The 19,688-nt window shown below is 51.6% G+C and overlaps 1 protein-coding gene across 16 annotated transcripts in view; it reads right to left on the bottom strand.

Moving 5' to 3' along the window:
• The window catches only part of JADE2 (jade family PHD finger 2), a 131,668-nt gene that overhangs the window by 19,778 nt on the left and 92,202 nt on the right, over nucleotides 1-19,688 (bottom strand). For all 16 annotated transcript variants that reach the window (XM_015246586.3, XM_072957167.1, XM_015246580.3 and 13 more), the window contains 5 exons: nucleotides 18,527-18,615; nucleotides 8,062-8,219; nucleotides 3,384-3,544; nucleotides 2,543-2,754; nucleotides 1,107-1,274 (listed from right to left, as the gene is read on the bottom strand). In XM_015246586.3, the coding sequence (XP_015102072.2) occupies nucleotides 1,107-1,274; nucleotides 2,543-2,754; nucleotides 3,384-3,544; nucleotides 8,062-8,219; nucleotides 18,527-18,615 (788 nt within the window). The remainder of the gene's footprint in view (nucleotides 1-1,106; nucleotides 1,275-2,542; nucleotides 2,755-3,383; nucleotides 3,545-8,061; nucleotides 8,220-18,526; nucleotides 18,616-19,688) is intronic.

Genomic DNA, 19,688 nt, shown 5'->3' on the forward strand with positions numbered 1-19,688 from the left:
CTTGTGTTTTACTTACTTTGCTGGGTGGCAACTATAGACCCCCAAGGCAGGATTTCTACTTGGGAGCCTCCAGGGCTTTCCTAACGTGCCTTTGTTTAGCCCCTCCTATGGGAACAGGCTTATAACCACACCTGCTTCCTGAGTACAGCCCACCCCTCAGGCCCAGAGGAAGGATACATTGGCCTTCCCACTGCCCATGCCTGAGGAAGGAAAGGGCCCCTGTCCAGAGGTCTGAACCAAAGGGCCGCCATGGAAGATCCTTGTTGGTTCTTTATGTCTCTGCTGTGCTCAGCCTAGACTACACTCAGAGGCAGTCCCAGCCTTCAAGATGCTGACGTGGGAACCAGTGACTACTGCTGACATAACCACTATGATCACACAAGCCTGTGAAGTGGGTCCCAGCAAGGATTTTCAGATTGCAAGCCCAGGAAGGGGAGGGGCCACCTGCTGACAGGGCCACCTGGCTTGCTTCTGGGAACAGGCAGCACTCGAGTGGGGCCTCATTCTAGGTCAGGGCACACAGCAGGGCTGCGGCTGACACTCCAGCAAATGTCAGCATTTCTCATTTCAAATATAATGGGAGCCCAGAGCCTCTGCATACTCACTGTGGGCCCCGCCCACTGCGCAAGGTCCTTCCCCATCTGAACTCAGACCCAGGCGCACCCCTCCATCCCAGCCACAGCTCCACTATCAAACTTTTAATCAGGCTCCCCGACTGATTTCCTTTTAGGTCATTTGGCTTGTTTTGTTTTAAATGAACACCTGACTTTGGTTGGGACCACTGCCCAAATTTGGCTAGACCCACAACCTGCTTTCCACATAGTCAGCTGCCTGACCTCCGTCCAGCTCTCACACCCACCACCTGGATTCCCCCAGTGGCTCAGAATCCCATTTTCTCATGAAAACCACCACCTGAGTTCTGCCCAAGTCCACAGGTAAATTCCCTGTGGGCTGCTTCCCGAGTTCTTCCCAGTCTCACCACCTGAGATCCCCAACTTAATGTGGTCCATCACCTTCTTTTTCCAGTGCTCTGCCACCTGCGTTCTGTTCAGACCCACTTCCCCAAGGCTGTGCCCCGGAGCTGCCCCACTCCCACAGCTGCCCACCTCAGGAATCCACAGAGCGCAGCTGACGTGCACCCACTTGGTCCCACTTCTAGTGGGCTTCAAGGCTCCTCCTCGCTTGGGGCAGAGCAGGCACTTTGGCTGGACACCCAGGGCACACGTCCGGCACAGCCAGCTGCCTGTGGGCACCTTGAGGATCCCGTAGCATGCCTGGGGAGAGAGCAGGGTGGTCTCAGGTCAGAGGCATTGACCAATCTGCATCTGGTTAGCATTCAGCTGCAAATGGTCCCACCTCAGTCTGAGCTAGGAGCTCAGCAGTATGAGGTGAGTGACACAGCTACTCATCTCCTGAGCTCTTGAGAAGCTCCTTGCCTATGTTGTGCACTGAAATGTCACATGTTCCAGTCCTCTGTGAAAGGGCTAAGCTCTGCCCTCTTCTGGGAGGACAGTCACTGATCAGAGCTTCCTGATCAGTATCATGAACGCCCTTAAACTGAATACAAACTTGGGGATGTACACTGCCTGAGGACAAGGCCCAGAGCTTTCATCTTTCTTCACAGTGAGCAGGGATCCTTCTGGGCATCCTGAGGGCTTCTGGATCTAACAACTGCTGGGTGTAAGGGATGTGGATGAATGAGGAGGGTGCTACACTGCCTACCCACCTGCCAGCTGGGGGAAGCCCCTCTGAGCTCCACAGGTGCTATTCCAGCAGAAGTGGGTAAGGGAGGGCCTCAAAGTCAGGGCCAGAGTGGGTCCACTGAGTTCCAGTCAGGTCTGCTACACCTACAAACAAGGCCCAGAGATGCCCAAGACCCAGAGCCTTGGGGCTCAAGATTAAGAGTCAGGCCGCACTCAGTTTATGATACCAATATTAGTAACAAACATGTACAGCCCTTACTATACTGTTCTAACCCAAGACTCATAGCAAGGAACTTAATCCTTACTTAGAATTTACTCCTTAAGACTTAAGACTCATAGTAAGGAACTTAATCTTTACTTAAAACTTAACTTTACTTATACCTGAGGAAAAAGAGGCTCAGAGAGGTTAAGAAACATGCCCAAAGCCACACAGCTTGTAGAGGCAGAGCCATCATTTGAAACCAGGCAGCCTGGCTCCATGCTTTGCTCTCAACCACTACACTGTGCTGTCTCTTTGTAAGTTCAGGATGGTGAGGCGCAGAGGAGGAGGGATGGGTAGGGTGTTCTGTGGGGAAAGTGAGGGAGGCCGACGGGAGAGGACAGAAGGACCATCCAATGGGTGTTTACTCAAGTCTGGAGGAGGGGGCTGAACCAAGGGACCCTGGGTGTTCCTGGCACCATGGGCACTCACACCACTCCCTTCCTCCCCCCTTGCCCTCCTTCCTAGGGGCTGTGCCACAGTTTTGCTGCACCCCTACAGCCGGGATAACCAGCTGCAGGCGGGGGCCTGCCCACACAGCATGAGTACAGGGTGGTGTTGGAGTAGGGGGGCTGCCCACCTGGTGCACGCAGACATTACATTTGTCACAGAAGACCATTTCGTTGCCATCTTCACCCTCGGGGGAGCGGCACACATCACAGACGACGTCCTCATCATACTCGATGCCCAGCCCCTCCTGTGTCTCGATGGCCCGCGCCATATTCTGGTGGCACAGCGTCTCTAGCTCCTCCAGCACACGCTCTAGGGTCAGTTCGTCCAGCTCTGGCCTCTCTGTGAGGACAGCAGAGGTGGGTGTTAGGAGCCTGATCTTTCAGGAGAGACGTACTCACCCATCCACTGTGTGCAATGTCTTGGGCCCCAGCTCCATCGTCTAAAAGCTGACTGGGTTGGACCAAGCAATCTCAAAGGCCCCTGGGGCCTGGTGTTCTGACTTTAGACCCTGCTTACATACACACAGATATTATGGAAGTGTCTCCGGGATGCAGCCAGCTCCATGGGAAACCCACTGCTCAAGCTGTGTGAATGGGGGGACCACAGAAGGTGGCTGAATATGACAGAGCTGGCCCTTCCTGGGGCATGGTGGGCAGCAGCCAGAAGGCCCATACCAACTGACCCCAGCCCCACTTGTCATCCGAGACTCCTAGTGCTCACTCACTCTTCATGTAACAATCACACTAACTACAATACTCTCGTGTAAATGATATGCTATTACAGCCTTCACCCGAGAGCTACAAAAACTGAAGCACAGAGATCAGTAATGCAGCAGACTTTCCCCCCAGATCCATGCAGTGCCAAAGCCCAGTGGTGGCCACTGTCATTTTGAGGGTGAGGATGCTGGGGTTCCAAAGAAAACCATCCCTGGCCCGCCCTATCCCATTCTCAGCTGGTGGGTCACCTACCCATCTCCTTGAGCTCCGAGTTAATGAGCTCCAGCCAATAGGCGTCAATCTCGTCCAGGTCATAACGGCTGCCCCCTGGCCAATCAGGTTGAGAGCCCTCACCAAGGTCAGAGCTGCTAGGGGACACCTGGGTAGGGGGGCCTTCCAATGGCGGGAGAATCCTAGAAAATCAAGAGAGAGTGTTGTGACAGGGGTGTCCTCATACTGCTACCCTCGCTGGGTCCGGGGGCCTCCAGTGAGTTGGCCAGCCTGGATGAGGAGCTAGTGGGCAAGTGAGGTGTGAGACTTTGATGCCAAGCAGGGCCCGCCTCCTTCCATTCCCTCCTTACACTTTCCTCCTCCCACATGCCCACCCTGCAGAGGCGTAAGGGGCAGTCCAAGTGCTGTCTGGGCAATGCCGGTGCCAGCCACTTTGGGACAAGAGGAGTAGAGCCAGCTGGCCTCCAGGTCCTTCAATATACCCCTCAAAGCTGGGAAGGGGCCAGAGACTGTCCCCATGCCCTCACAAGCCTTGGCCCCTCTTCCACCAGTAATCTCAGGGGTGACGAGGAGCCCTACTTGGTTACACTGTTGTGGCTAACACGGCCCCTTTTGGATAAAAGGTGTACTGCCACAGAGGACAGAGTCCTGCCCACACACCTTATCCTTCCCCCGAATAAATGTTACCTGAGTCTCTCACTATAGTGTCATTCCCCCACCCTCCAAAGATCAAGGCCTCCTCCCTGGAGACAAAGATGCACCTGCTACAATCCCAGGGTGACATCCCAGGTCAGCCCTCCTTCAGGCCATGGCTCTGCCTCTGAGGCGGCCTGGAAGGGCCCTGGCTTCAGCACGAGGTCTCTAAACTCAGCTCCACCACTTAATGCGTGACGCTGAGTAAGCCACGTAACTTCTCTGTGCCCCAGTGAGTTTATACAAAAAATGGGCTAATAATAATATGATCTACCTTTTACAGCTGGCATGAGGATTAAATGAATGAATACATGTAGAGCTCTTAGAATTGTGCCTGGCACACAGTAAGCACTACATGAGTGTGAGTGTGTATTTTAAGCCTGTGGATATCACTTTGCTCCTTCTGAAATGGAATATGAGGCTTTTTTTGCCTTGGGAGGGCACAGTTTCCTCTCTTGGCTCAGCTGTGTGCTGCCCCTCAATTCCTGATGCCAGTTCAGAATGCCAGCTCTTCCCACCCCCTACCAGTTGCTATGGTTATTGCTGTGGAGCCTGGCCTCCATCTGGCCAGCCCTGCCAGGGTTGAGAGGCCCCTTACTTGCCTGAGAGGCCTCCTGGGGTCGGAGGCAGGGCTGCCAGAGGCTGTGACTCAGCGCAGACTAGGGAGGGGGAGGCAAGGCTCTGAACGCACAGAGACATGGCACAGCTGTGGTGAGGGCTCTTGGGCTCCAGGAAATGCCCTGCATGTCAGCAAGAGGGGCAAGAAGGATGGAGACAGGGAGGTGGAATGGCCTCCAGGTCAGGAGGGAGGCCCACAGGAGATTGAGGGAGACAAAGAGAAAGGGAAAGGGCTTGCATGGTACCACCTTTGTCACACACAAAATGCACAGGTTACAGAAGGTGTTAGATAATGATAATGCCATGATAACCACCTCCCCGGCCCCTGCCTGCCAAAGTCATTTCAAATAGAAGCACAGCTAATACACTTAGTCCTACAAAATTCTGCCTTTCCTCATGAGGCTCTTATTTGAATTAATACATTCTTTTAAAAACATTGTACTTTGGGGTGGGGGTAGGTAATTATGTTTATTTATTTATTTTTTAAATGGAGGTACAGGGGATTGAACCCAGCACCTTGTGCATGCTAAATACGCACTCTACCACGGAGCTGTACCCTCCCTGCTAAAAATACTATAATTCTGTCACGACCTTGCTTTGTGCCCTGAACGTGTGCTTAGCTGGGGTGTTAGATAACCCCTTTCCAAATGTCCACCACCTATCGGCATAACTACCCACGTTTGTGTGCTCAGTCAGCTGCCACCTGGTCAGACCTCTGGGGGCCAAGATCACATTCCTTTCTCTGGGAAACTGGGGCTAAAGGGCTCAAAACAGAAAAGGCATTTCCTGTGCCTGCTGAGGCTCTCATCTTCATCTGTTTGGCCTCTTCCAGCTCTGACTATGGAGGAAACTCTCCTGCCAGGCGTGAATTGGCCTCACCTTAGGCCAGGGCCTCAGTCTCGGCTGCAGCCAGTAGGAATGAGGTCAGCTGGGAGGAGGTGGATGGGTGCGCTGGGATCTGGAGAAGAGGAGGGATCTATATTCCAGAAGACCAGATAGACACCAGAGGTTGGTTTTGCTGAGCTGAGTCTTTTGGCCACACTAAGGGTGCAGTGCAGGCCCTCCCTTAATTCATGATCTGAGGGTGAGAGGTTCTCATTATCCAGAGAAGTATCAGATCATGAGGTGGGCAGACCTGCCCAAGGGCCAGGGAGGAGTGGGCAAGGTGAGAGGGATGGAGGGGGCCAGGGTAGCAGCTGGGGGAGGGCAGTCAGAGTCAGCATGCCAGGGTGATCAGGGCACAAGACTTTCTTTGGGCCACACAGGGGCAACCCAAGGCTTGTTCCCGTGGCTCATAATTTCCTGGCCCAGCCCACGAAGCCCTGGCGGTCACGCAGGGAATTCCCCAGAATTTCCCGACTTCCTCATCTACAAAATGGGGACGGTAACATGCCCCGTAGAGGGCTAATATGATAATTAAATGAGAAGATGAACACATCAGGCCCAGCAGAACAAGGTCTCAGGAACGCAGCTCCTATAACCATTCTGACTGTGGCGGCTGCCACACTGGCTTCCTGATGGGGGCTGTGTAGCAGACGGTGCCCCAGGAGACGGAGGGACCAGGCTGGAGGTGGGTGAGGAAAAAGGGGCATGGAGATTCTTCCAAGAGAGCACCCCTCCCTCCTCCAGGTTATCCTCTCCCAAGAGCGTGGGCCCTGTCAGCTTAGAGCAGCCATGCGTATGCAGGGAATGCACCTAGCAGAGCCAGAGCTGTCTGAACACGTGCTCTCTTCTTGATGTCAACAGATAAAGCACCAACTGAAGCCAAGCTACTGGTGTGGAGGCATCTGCAATTAATTACCCAGGAACCACCTGATGCTGACATCAAGGAGAGAGGACAGAGTACCAGGCCAAGCCTAATCAGGACTCACTTCTCTCTGCCCAGCTGGTGGCCCACCCCGCTGTCTTGTCTTCCTGGGCCCTTGGCATACAAATTCTCATTTAATCCACACCACCACAGTATCAGGCATGTACTATTATTAGCCCCATTTTACGGAGGAGGAAACAGGCTCAAAGAAGTCAGTAACAGGTCTTCAGTCTGCAGAGGTGAGAATGTGAAACTGGCTAGGAGCTTGACCCACATTTCTGGCCCTGGGCAGGGGATGTGGAGGACAAATTCTTTCTCCAAATCCTGCATATGCTCCCATTCCCAAGAGGTCTGGAGCTTCCCTAATTCTCAGAGAGCCACAGACAGGAGCTGGTAGGCACTCAGCCCTCGGGAGCCCAGGAAGATGAGCACTGCCCTACACCCAGTCCTCACTGAGCACCCATGGGGCTTGGAGTCTGTCTGGCCTCTGTAATTGCTTGCCCAGATCAGGGCTGACACCAGATGGGCACTGGGTGCTTGTGAGCCAGTCATAGGTGTGGCTGCCAGGAAGCATCAGTGCCAATGTCAAAGGAGGTGACTGCTGAGATCTTTGCCCCAGGCCTGGTCAAAGTGGGCCTCAGCAAGAGCCATGGGGCTGCCAAGGCCAGGAATGGACTGCCAATAACACAAGCTAACCAGGCCAGCGGGCTAGTGGGCAGGGGTGACCAGGACAGCAGGCCCCTCTGTCTGAGACATGACTTGGAGGGTTTCCCAGGGTGCAGAAAGCAGCATTTGACTGAACTCTGTCACCAGAGGCCTGGCCCACAGCCACAAGACCGCCTCCTCACAAGAGCACCAGGGGTCTCTCTGACCTACAAGATCAGAAGGCTACAGAACCCAGAGAGGACTAATCCCTGACCCAACCCTCACCCAGCCCTGGCAGGGGGGCCTCCTCAAAGGCTGGTCATAGCAACAGCTTCCTGAGCATCTGATGTGTATGCCAGATACTCAATTCCCTCCCATTTACAACTCCTTTAAAAGGTTTAAGAAGTCAAGAGCATGGCTTATCCCCATCTTAAAGAGTAGTTAAAAGCCTGGAGAGTTCCCTGATGAGATCCTCTGGTGGGACACAGTTTGGATCACAATCAAGCTAATTCATGGCCAGTTTTCACTGAGTGCTCACGTGTGCCAGGTCCTGTGCCCAGGGCCTTCCGTGATCACTTCCCTACATCACCTGCATGGCGCACTGTGTGAGGCAGGTGTTACTGTTACCACTTCCAATTCACAGATAAGGACACTGAGGCCCAGGGAGATTACATTTCTGGCCCAAGGTTTCACTGAACGTGCGTGGCTATTTGAACCCAGGTTCTCTGGCTCCAGAGCTGAGGCCAAGCCCAAGCCCTTAGTCTCAGAGGTAAACTGCCAATATTTCTGGAACGTTGCCATGTATTTTGAAGGACAAAAGAACCTAAGCATAAGATGGACTAGAAAGGAATCCGAGGACTATCAGGGCTCTGGCCTGGTCCTAGCCTCCCCTTCCTCCCCTGCCTATGGCCCCCTGGCCTGGGCTGCCCAGCTCACCTCACCACGGGCTCTGGAATGGCCTCTGCCCCAGCGGGCACCTGCACGCCTTTCTCCCATTCCTGTCGCCATGGGTCTGCCAGGATATAGTAGTCATCCGGGCTGAGCTGGTATGAGTCTGGTATCTTCATGGCTGTGATCAAGTCTGTCCGGAAAACCTGTCAGGAGCAAGGGTAGAGAGAGAATGGCTTCAGATTGCCTCTGGGTGGTCTCCTCCACAGGCCAGGGCAGAAAAAGGCAAATGCAACTCAAGTGGGCTTTCTGCCCACTCACTATAAAATAAGAAGACAACACAAAAACAGTTGGTACAAGAGTGTATCTTCTCTGAACCCAGCACAGTGCTTTGTGCACAGATCTTCTATAAACATGTTGAATTGACTTCACATGTTCTGACCTGTTCGATGACAGAGTTTGAGTGATGGGTGGAAGTGGACCTCAGAGGGAAGAGGAAAGATTAGCTGAGAAAGGCAAAAATAGTGAGGAAAAATTAGATGGCAGAAGGGCTTATGTGAATGCAATACTGCCATGGAGTGACTGTTCAGGGAATTTCTGTTGAGATTAAAAATTACACTTGTAGTTGTAACCACAGGCACAGGTGTAAAGGAGCCCAGGCAACCACATGCCAGGGTCTCATGCAAACAGCCGAGGGAGAGGCTGGGGTTTGGGGCTGCCTAGAGATCAGCTTCCCAATGGGTCAGGGTCTCCATGGTCCCTTAAGAACGAGGGCATCAAGCGCCTTGCTCTATGGGAGCTCTGAAGGACCAACCTGTGTGCAGTGGGGCAGGAGGAGCGTGTGGAATTCCTTCTCAGTCAAGCCCATCCAAATTCCCTCAGGGTCGGGCCGTGAGTGGACACAGCCTCCTGCTTTGGTTTTCTTCTGAGCACCTGCTCACTCTGGGGGAAACCGCTCTTCCCAGCGTTCTGTCTGCTGCCGCCACCTCCACCCTAGAACAACCTGCAAGCCCAGCCCCAGTGGCACTGACAATGCCTCGTCTGTTCTGGTTTGCTTGGTCTCACTGGGGCCCCCACGAAGGGCTGCTGTAGGGCTTGGTGGCAGCTCCAAAAACTATGCGACTTGCTTTGGTACCAACTTTCCCAGTGATTATCACATGAGAATCACAAGTTAAGGGAGAGGTCACATCATGGAGGTAAGAGAAATCACTTCAAGAAGTCCTCCAGGCCTCAGATCCAAGTCTAAAGCCCAAACCCTCTCCCGGGAAGAAGCAGCATCCACCAGCCTTCCGGAGGCTCATGACAAGTCATTCAGCGGTAACCTCTGCCTGCGGGAGGCCCCACTCACTGGCTGTGTGTCTCATTTGAATCTAGGGCTGTAACCACAAGGAAGCAACTGAAATGGGGGCACCAAGGGGGCTCAGGGAAGCATTTTGCAGAAATCTAATTAACGTCTGCATCTAGCTAGAGAGGGCCCTGGCTTGCAGAAGGTCAAGTTTCTTGAAGACTGTATTTGCCAATATAATTTAATTGTTAAGACTAACACCCTAACATTTAATTAGTGTGCCAGTGTGAAAAAATTAAAAGATTACGATTAAATGCTAATTAAACGGAAGATAAAATGTGGCAAAGATTTCACAGCCTTGATACTTTGCATATATTATTAGTGAGCAGCAAGAATACAAACTCAGGTACTGGGTGCATCTCTGGTGTCCTCTGACACCCTCCTTCATTGGCTGGGGCCTTTCCTAGCTGAGGCTTCTGCCAAGCCCAGCAAGGCTGAGGCTGGGTTATTTCCCTCTGGGCCCCAGAACAGGATGTGGCAGAGATGAACTGAACCCACAGTGGATTCATGACTGTCTCAAAGTTCTCCCAATCCTGGCAAACCACGTGGTACAACATCTAACACCATATTGCTCTGATGCCATGGGGAACCGCCCACCTGGGAAAGTCCGTTACCTCACCTCAGAAATCAACCCTTCAAGAGCGAAGTATCACACTATGCCCCGCTAAAAAGGCACAGGTGACTTCGAAACTTCTTGCTGTTCCCTCATCCTGAGCTATAGTTTAAGTGCCACCTCTGAGGATTCCTTCCCTGATCACCTGGAGCACCGACCACCTGACAGAGCCACTTTCCAGCCCACTATCCTGCCTCATCTCCCAGTACTTACACTCCTGAAAATTAACTGGTATACTCATGCTGCTTGTTTCTTGTCATCTCTCCTGCCACACCTGTCCTATTCTCTGCAGCATTCTTGGTGCTTGGCAAGTGACTGGCACATAGTAAGTACCCAATAAAGAGTGACTGAGTGGATAATTAAATGAATGAGTGAATTAAAGGGCCCCCCTGGGGTTACCTGATGAGCCTGAGGCCTCAGCTGCCTCCTCAGGCAATGCTTTTCAAGCCCCCACGAACGGGTTAGACACCTCATGGACATATCCAGAGCTGAAATAACCAAGCACGTGAACTGAACAGAGCAACAGACAGCAGGCAGAGACCATAGTGCCAAGTCACACCAGTTGGGGAGAGGTGGCCCTGACCTAGGAACAGGCTTGGAATTGAGAACTCAGAGCAGGAAGGAATCTCAGGTCAACTTAGTCAGGATGATTCAGGAGAGAGGGAAGAGTCTGGTCTCAAGAGAGTTCCAAGTTTCATCCAGAGTCACTCAGAGAGTAGGTGGCAGCCTGGACACCAGTGGCCCTTTCAGGCAGAGGACTGATGGATGGACAGGAAGGGCAACACTATCTTAAAGGTAACAGCCAACACTTAAAGAGCACTGTGACGCCAGCACCAGCCTAATGGCTGTTCTTGAATTAATTTATTATTAGTCCTCATACCAACTCTGTGAGGTGGGTGCTACCATCATCCACATTTTACAGTTGAGAAGCCAGGGACCCAGGTTAGTTTAACAACCTACACAAGGTCCTACATGTTGGAAGTAGCAAAGGAACCCAGACAGACAACTCCAGAACAATCCAGCACTCTCCCACAACCCCTGCCCTTCTTGGCCATCTGCTTATAGCCAATGCCCTTGAGTTAACCTAAAGCCAAATCAGGCGGTTTCCCCAAGGGCTGGAATATGTAAATCAAGTTCCAAGTCCTCCAGTGACTCGCCACTGTCTTCTCACTGCCCTCAGGCTGAGCTGCAGGGCCCACCAGTCCCTGTGGCCACACAGATGCAGTGGCAGTCTCCCTCCTGAATACTGTTCACCCTTGGCATGTGGGAGGACCCTGCCGGGACAGACACCATTCTCCCTGCCAAAGTAGGGGCAGCCTGTTTCACCCTTAGGGTCCTAGTCCAGTCCACATTTGATCTGGAAAACCTTCCTCTGAACTCCCACAGTCCCTGTATTAAAATCTCCTGGTTTCTTGCCATGTCTTCCCCACTCGAAGGTGAACTTGGTGAGGTCTGGCCAGGCCACAGGCTGCAGCAGTGCACACAGGGCCTGGTACATTCTAGGTGCTAATAACTAAGACTGAATGACTCAAGAGTTTCCCATGGACTTGTCACCACATTTCTGGGTAGCTGCTCAAGGCTACAGCTGGGTACTCTGTATCTCCCAAAGAAACCCCTGTACATTTAGATAAAACCTGTCAACAAATATGGCAACCCAATCATAACCCAAACATCTTTCAGTCTTGAACCGCGAAAGGTTCTGCTTGAAAAGTGCTCAGTTACTCTCCCAAAATGCCTTTGATTTATTTACAAAAACTAAACAAAGAATAAAATGGACACTGATGAACTGGAGGCCCTGCCATGGCAAGGAAGTTTAAAGTTGGAAAACAAGCAATTTTCGAAGAATGTGAATGTTTACTATTTTCCTTTTTTTTGGCAGAAATTGACAAATTGTCTTTAAAGGTCTGCTGCCTAGCAACCAAGTTCTGCTGAGCTGCTTGGGAGATGTTAATTGTAGCTTCTTCAACAGTATGAAGAAAGTTTAAAGATCTACAGCTCTAATTTAACAACCAGTGTGAGTGCCAGAGGTGCCAACACAGCTCTGAAGAGAGCTGAAGACCCTGCTCTGCACAGATGCAGCGACACTGCTCGTGGCTTGCACTCTAGCACCTTTCACCAAGACTGACAACAGCCATTGAAAAGTCTATCTAGCTTTCTGTACCTATCTCCCCAGGAAGAACCCAAACTGGGATCTGCCAGAAAGTATTAGTGGAGTCTGACATGATCTCCAAAAGCAAATAAAGATAATGACAACAGGCAACTTCCACTGTGCTTTGCTAAGAGCTCCTGTATATGATCGTAAGATTTATGCATCTTATTTGAATACTTCATCCTGGGATAATGGTTTCTGCTCCCTTTTCTCAAGGGTGAAATATTGTATCATAGTGTATTCAGACCAGGAGGCACCAAGAAGAAGTTCAATTACTTAAGGAAAAGCTTCAGCACTTAGCATAATTACAAAATATGATTATTTGTGTAATTATTTGTTTAATGTCCGTCTCCTCTAATAATTAAGCTGCAAGAGGCAGAGGATGGCATGTGTCCTGTTTATCATTGTGCCTGTTTGTGGCACAGTGTCTGGCACGTATCGAGTACTCAAAAACACTTGTGGAACAATGAGTGAGTGAGTGAATGAACTGCAGGATTTGTCTGAAGTATGACTAAACTCTGAAACTTCGAGGCACAGGGCTGATCCAAAGGGTTCTTCCAGGTGGATCTTAGAAACTGGTCTTGGTCACCGTCCCAAAGCCAATGAAAACAGCTTTGGCCCAGACTGCCTCTCCTTGACCTCTGTTCACATCAGAAGTCCCAATGCAAAGCCAGGAGTGGCTCCCTCTCTCTAATCTCCCAAAGGATGTTTGCAAGTCTGTCCTGAAACAGCCAAATAAAATTACTACCAGACACTTTTAAATCACAGGGTTTTTTTTTCCGAGGACTTCATTTCACGAGAAATAATAATAGTGAAAAGGAATTGCCCTGTTACAGGATGACAGGCACTGTGCTACATGTTTTATATACATAATCTCACCAAATTCATATTACCTCCATTTTACAGAGGTGGGGACTAAGGCTCAGAGAGGTTAAACCACTTGTCTGAGGTGTGCACTGTCCTTTAACCACTGCAATGCTGCCTGCAAACCAGTCAGCTATTTCTTCTTTTAAAAATCTTTCTTGGGTTGGAATCTGATAAAGAGTATCTCAGCCAAGAGCATATTTAGATACTTAAAATTAAGCGTAAAACACCAGAGAAGGGCTCTGGAAATAGCCACCCTCTGCCTAGTTCCATTCAAGCTACCATTAGGCTAATTTGGTCAGACACTTAAAACACACACACACACACACACACACACACACACACACTCAACATCTCTTTCTCTTTCACAAGAATAACAGCACTTCCTGCTCTTAAAGAGAATTTATTGCACACATTTCTTTTGCAAGACAAGTCCCAGAGGCTGGGAGGCCTTTCCAGCTGGCGGGAGCAGCAATGTTTCCGACTATATGAGAAGTGGATTCTGCCCCCCACCCCAGAGGAAGGCAGTGGGAGGTTCCAAAAGCAGGCGCTTAGCCCAGAGGAAGGGCTCTCTCTTACTGCCTGCCCACCTCCCAGGGTAGCAGAGGAACTGGTGGTTAGAAACAGGGCTTGAAACCACAGGGGCAAGCAAAAAAACTTTTCTTGGGAGTCTCCTGTTTTATCTCTCAAGTTTGTGAGCATTTTGTATTTTACTACAACATATGCCAACATTGTTTTAATATAAAATATATTGTTTGAACATCTGGATAATATATGTGCTCTTCCAGGAACATATCTTATTTATCCTCTAGTTCTGCACCCCAACACAATCTGGCCACCCCTGCCTTCACCCAGAGTAGAAGGGGCCCATTACTAAAAGCAATGGTTCAAGCAGATAAGCTGCACTCTCACTCTCACTTGCTGCTTTTTCCAAGGGAAGGCCATCTGTATATAGGAACTTCCACAGACAGAACTTCGGCAAGACACCCCACCGGTGGCACGGTGGCAGAGGCTAATCACAAGGGTCACCTCTTTCTCCTAGGCCTTGTCCCAGGGGCGAGACTGGGCACTGGTGAAGGACTGCCGTGGTACCTGCAGAGAGGCCCCATTCTCTCATCTAGGGGTATATCTACCCTGTCCTGGACCATCCAGGCTTCCATCTCAAGGAGGCCAGCTTCACCTCCACTAACTTCTGGGATCTCCCTAATCCCCAGGCTCCACAGGCCTCAGGACAAGGCAGTCACATCTACAGAACAGAAACTGCATGGCAGGGTGCAGAGCAGGGCTCTACAGATGATGACCCTGAGGCTCAGAAACTGACTTGCCCAAGCTCACAGAGCTCCTTAGTGGTAAAGCTGGCTGCACTTCTCATAACGGACACCTTCCTGTGTAGCACCTGCGTCCTGCTAACAGTCAGACGACAAGCTCCCCAGGGACACAGCCTGTATTTTCTGTGCCCCTACAGTAGGCAGGACCCAGTAGGTGCTCTCAAGTGTTTGCTGAGTTTAATCACTATCAGTAGTTCTAGGATCCTAAAAGCCCATGTCCCTGCCAGTGACCGACTCCTAGGGGCTCTGACTCCCTGAAAACACAGCTTTCTGCCTCAGGACAGCCTCCCTGGGGGAAACCCTCACTTCCTGGTCTGTCTGTCCATCTGCCTCTCTGCCCCAGGTCTGAGGGAGACATAGCCTCAAACAGCAGCCTCCAAACCACAGGGCTAGCCTCTGGATCTCTTCCCGAACTGCCCTTCACACCCTTGCCAGGCCAAAGGCTTGGCAGAAACCTGTCAGTATCCTAGCCACTGTGGGAGAAGGGGTGAGGTGGGGGATGTCCCCACCCACACTCCTTGCCTTTGCTTAGGTCACTGAACCAGGCTGGAAGGCCTCCCCTCCCTCATTCAACCTCAGGGTCTTCCAGGGAGGACCAAGCCAGAAACTCCTGTCTTAGCAGATCAGGGAAAGGTCTATGGCAGTAGTTCTTAACCCTGGCTTCCAGCAGGAGGGCTCTTAAAAACTACACTTACCTGGGGCCCCAGTCCAGACTATTCAAATCAGAATTCTTGGGGATGAGGTGGGATGGGGGTCTGGTATTGGTATTTAAAAAATAATCTCTGTTCTGTGATCTCCACCAGGCTCTCAGAGATGACCCACAAAGTTACGGTCATGCTATTTGGTGAGACAGGCCAGATCGGAAACCCAAGGCCTCGGCATGGTTTATAGGCTAATACCACCTCTCCAGGAGAGGCTAATCCCTTCCTCTTCTTCAGAACTGGCTTGGCTGACTTAAGCCCCAAAGGACACATTTCAGCTTTGTTGGGATCCTGCTGGCAAGCAGAGGAAGGCAGCAGCCTGTGTCCCTGGGGTCAGCCCCACCTTTTCCCTGCACTGCCAAAGAGGATCCTGGGACAACTTCAGACTTTGTGCACTTTCACTAAAAATCCTAACCCGGCATTTCAGGAATCCCAGGGCCTGTCCTGTACTCCCAGTACCAAGGCCTGCATTCCCCTTTCACTCAGGCTGAGGGAGGCCACCCACCAGTTAAGGGCCAGAAGGGAAGCTGGGCCTCGAGGCCTCAGCCCTGTCCAGGGTCCTGACTCCTTGTCACAGCACTTTGTTCCAGCTGGGGGTACCTCCCTCTGGTGTAGAGAGTGCCCCTTGATTTGTACCCTCAGAGTGCCAAGGTCATCCCAGGGGCAGGCCCGCCAGTCTTGCCTCAACCCAACCCTAGTGCTTTCCATTGCTGGCAGCTGCTCTACGTACCAGTGTTGCTGCCATGCTAAGTACTCCTGGTCCTGAAATCCCCACCCATCACTGTCCACCTTCAAGGTAGAGGAGAGGAAGGAAACCATGGGTCCTTTGGGTCTGTAGCCACCAGTAAGGGGCTCCTGCACCACATGGATCGACTTGCAAGCACTGAGGCTGGGAACTCAGGCCAGACTGAGAGGAGATCGTGTCAGCAGCCTGAAAACCACCGCACAGGCTTCTTGCTTTGGGGACTGAGCAGAAGGGACTCCAGACCCCCTTTCACCAGGGTGTCCAAAGCCCTCAGCCCCGAGGCCCAGCAGACTACAAAGGCGTTTCTCTCCAGCCTGAGCACAGAAAGAGAAGGGACAGCCTAGTAAGGAGATTTAGTACAAACATCATCTGCCGCCAAATCCTTGCTTTCATCTCTGCCTTCTTATGAGCCAAATAATTTGGAAGCTTTCATTGATGGTTTCCTCTCTGCCCCACGATAACTTGGAATTTATGCCGGCTACGGCTCAGCCTCCTCACTTAGGGGACAAGGGAAACCTCTCAGGCTGCTCTCCAGGCTGCTGTGGGAGGAAAAGCTTGTCCTTGGCAACAGTTCAAGGCGGGGAAGGATTCCTCAGCCCTCCAGGAGCCCAGTGCTTGAGGGCGGGTGTGCCCAGTCAAGACTCAGAGCCCACTGAGGAGGGTCTTGGGCTTCAACCCAGGAGGGTGCATAGCCAGTCCTCAGCAGGGCTGGGGATCAACACCCTTGCAATGCTCTGACACTATTTTTAGATGGGGAAAGGTTCAAAGGCCCTACACTGGAAAACCCAAGAGGCAGGGGAATTTTCAGCCCCATGCAAATCACTCTTTCACCTCTACATTTGCTTGACACCTGTTTTCTCCCAGCCTGCCTGCCTATCCTAAGGCGGGTGTAGATGGCAGCTCTGCCCCTGGGCTCTCTACCCAGAGAGGAGTCCCCTCCTTCCGCTGGTGCTTGGAGGAGAGTCAGGGGAAGAGACTAAGCCAGCAGCAGGAGCTCCCCAGAACTTCCCCACTCTTCTCCTATCTGAATAACCCCTGAAAGCAGGGGGCAGGTGGGATTCTCAGAGGCCCATCTGGAGAATTCCTGCCTCCCTGGACCAGAAAGGCACGAAAGGTGGCTATTGTTTTACTAATTCAACCCTAGTAGTAATTGGGAACCCCTGTAGATCTTAAGAAGAGGGTGGGGTGGAAGAGTGGAGGAGTGGTCTCAGGGGCTCCCAGGGTCCTAGCACACTGCCTCCCACTTCCCAGTGCTCTTTTTCTCCTTTTACTGCAGTATAGTTGATTTTCCCAGTGCTCTTGAGCACATCCCTTCCACCCACTGAGCAGGGCTAGACCAGGAGGATACTGAGAGCCTCAAGAACAGCATCCTCCCATGCCCACCTCACTCGCTGCCTTCGTTCCAGTCCTTACTGCATTCCTAGAGATACCTCCTTCCATCTCCAACCCTCCCCTATAGGGCCAAGGGAGGGCACTAGGTTGGGGGGTGGGAATGGGAAGCTTTAGGTCTCAAAAGTGCACCCTCACCCCACACACACACACACCAAGGGAGAGTCCAGGGTAGGCCAGTTCTTGGAGGAGGCGGGGAATCCTTTTTCAAATGCTAGGTTCTGCAGAAGACCTCCCTAGCGGCTGGCTAATGACAGCAGCCCAGGATTGCCCCTGTGGTGAGGGTGAGGAGAGGAGGTAGGCAGACTCAGAGCAAAGATACCTTCCCTCAACCCATGCCAAGTGCCCGGCCCCAGAACTCTGAGCCTTCCCACCCTGGCACTGTTGGCCCCAAGAACTTCACATCTTGGCTATATAACCTTGGGACCTCCAGTTTCCTTATTATAATAGAAAAAATTAGAACTCTGGGCTAGTTTTAAGGATTAAAAAAGTAGTGTTCAGACCAGTGTCTGGCTACTCTGTGGGCTGCAGCACAAAGTTTCTCTTAAGAGGCAGATTCAAAACCCCCCTTTTTGGGCACTCAATGCCCTTGCAGCCTCGTTTGTGCCAAGGGTCTCTTCTGTACCTGGTGCAGTGCATTGAAAATGCAGAGAGAGCATTGAGACCCTAGGATGTGATTTTTCAGGGGCTGCAGGAGGCAAGATTGCATGTCCATTTTTCTACCCACCCTCCATGCTCTTCTCCACAGCTCTAGAGGCCATAAACACCTCTACCTGCCACAAGAAACATCCCTGGTCAAAGTAAGGAAGGCTTAAGGTGTTGGTGCATGTGAAATGAGCATAATAAGGAGTGGATGCCCCAACTGGATGATTCTGAGGACTCCATCCTTCACCTCTGTATCAGCAAATCCTGTCACCCTTGGCAAATCCAGTCTCCAAAATGTCCCAAATTTTACCACTTCTTACTCCACTGCCATCACCCAGCTCTAAGCCACCACTGTTTCTCTCCTAGACAACTACCGAAACACCTTCCCTGCTCCCACCCTCGCCTATCATATTCCCTTCTCCTCAAAGCAGCCACTGGGACCTTTTATTAAAACTGCAGACTATGTTATTACCTGGCTTATGATCCTTGAAAGGCTGCTCCTCTCACTCAGATTGATGGGAACATTTTTACAACAACTATAAGGCTATGAGAAGTGGCACCCCCACCACGTCCTCTCATTCATTCCATTCAGCGACACCGGTGTCATTTTGCAATGACTGTGCCCTCTTCAGGAATGCTCTTCCCCCATAGAGCCCTCCCTCTCCACAGGTCTCTCTTCCTGTCCCCTCTCCACTTCCGTTTCTTCTTTCTCCAGGACACTTATCACTACCCACCTCTGAGGGTTTCTTTTCGTTCTGCCGGGGCCAGCCCGATTTGGTGTTGCTGGGCAGTTTGGAGCATCTTGACGCAGATGTAGCGTGACCTGCAGAGAGAGCACAGCCCATTAGGGGCCCCCTGGAAGGCGTGGAACACCACCCAACCATCTCCAAGGAAAGGAAGTCTGTAAGTAAAGCTCTGCCTTGAATGTTCAGGAGGTGCCGACCTCTGTGAGCACCTGGTGGACTGTCCCTTCTCTGGGCCTCTTCAATGATGAATGGGGACATGAAACCTCCACTCATCAACCAGAAGAGGCTTGGGAGATAAAAGGCAGTTGGACAAGAACTTAGTATTAGTTTGCTGTGTAATTCATGACAAGTCCCTTACCCTCTCTGGTCCTCTGCTTCCTCCTTGGTAAAAGAGGGATATAATAAGTCTTCCATGGCCACTCTCCACCCCCACTGCAGAACAGACACTGGGATGATCTCCATTGAGTATACAGAGGCAAGACAGGGCAGTGGGAAGAGTTCTGCTCTAAAGCAGACCCACAGACTGGGCTTGAGCCCTGGCTCGCCATTTACTATCTTGTTACCTTGGGTAAATGAGTCTCTCTGAGCCTCGGTTTGCTTTTCTATAAAATGAGGGTAAGAGAATAACTATCTTCAAAGAGTTGTTGTGAGAATTAAATGACATCACGCCTGTAAAGTCTAAGCACAATCCCTGGCACACAGCGCTGCCTCAATAAACATTACCTATTACCATGAGGGTCCAAAGGCCCTCACAGATTACACTCAGGGTGGCCTCCACCCCAACAGGTCAGAGGAGCAGCAGCCATGGGTGGGTAGTGGTAGGGACTGGTGGGAAGGGTGTTTGCCTCAGCCTGGCCCAACTCTGATGCAGATAACAGGGCTCAGCTGCCCAGATGCTCACCCTTGCAGGTACCTGGCCTTCAAGGGTTCCTTTGCCTGCAATAAACTTAGAAGCAGTGGATACAGTTCTTGGCTCTACTGAGACAGGCCACGGGCAGTGTGGCTGCAGCCACAGAGGGCCAGATACTGTGATCTACTGCCACAGGGAGGAAGGGCTGGCCAGGTCAGATACCAGAGCCAAGTTGAGCAAACAGACCCCAAGGGACAGTGAATGAAACCTGGAGGGAGGGAAGGGCTGGAACCTGACTTC

The sequence above is a fragment of the Vicugna pacos genome, chromosome 3 (genome assembly GCF_048564905.1).
Source record: "Vicugna pacos chromosome 3, VicPac4, whole genome shotgun sequence".
Lineage (NCBI taxonomy): Eukaryota > Metazoa > Chordata > Mammalia > Artiodactyla > Camelidae > Vicugna > Vicugna pacos.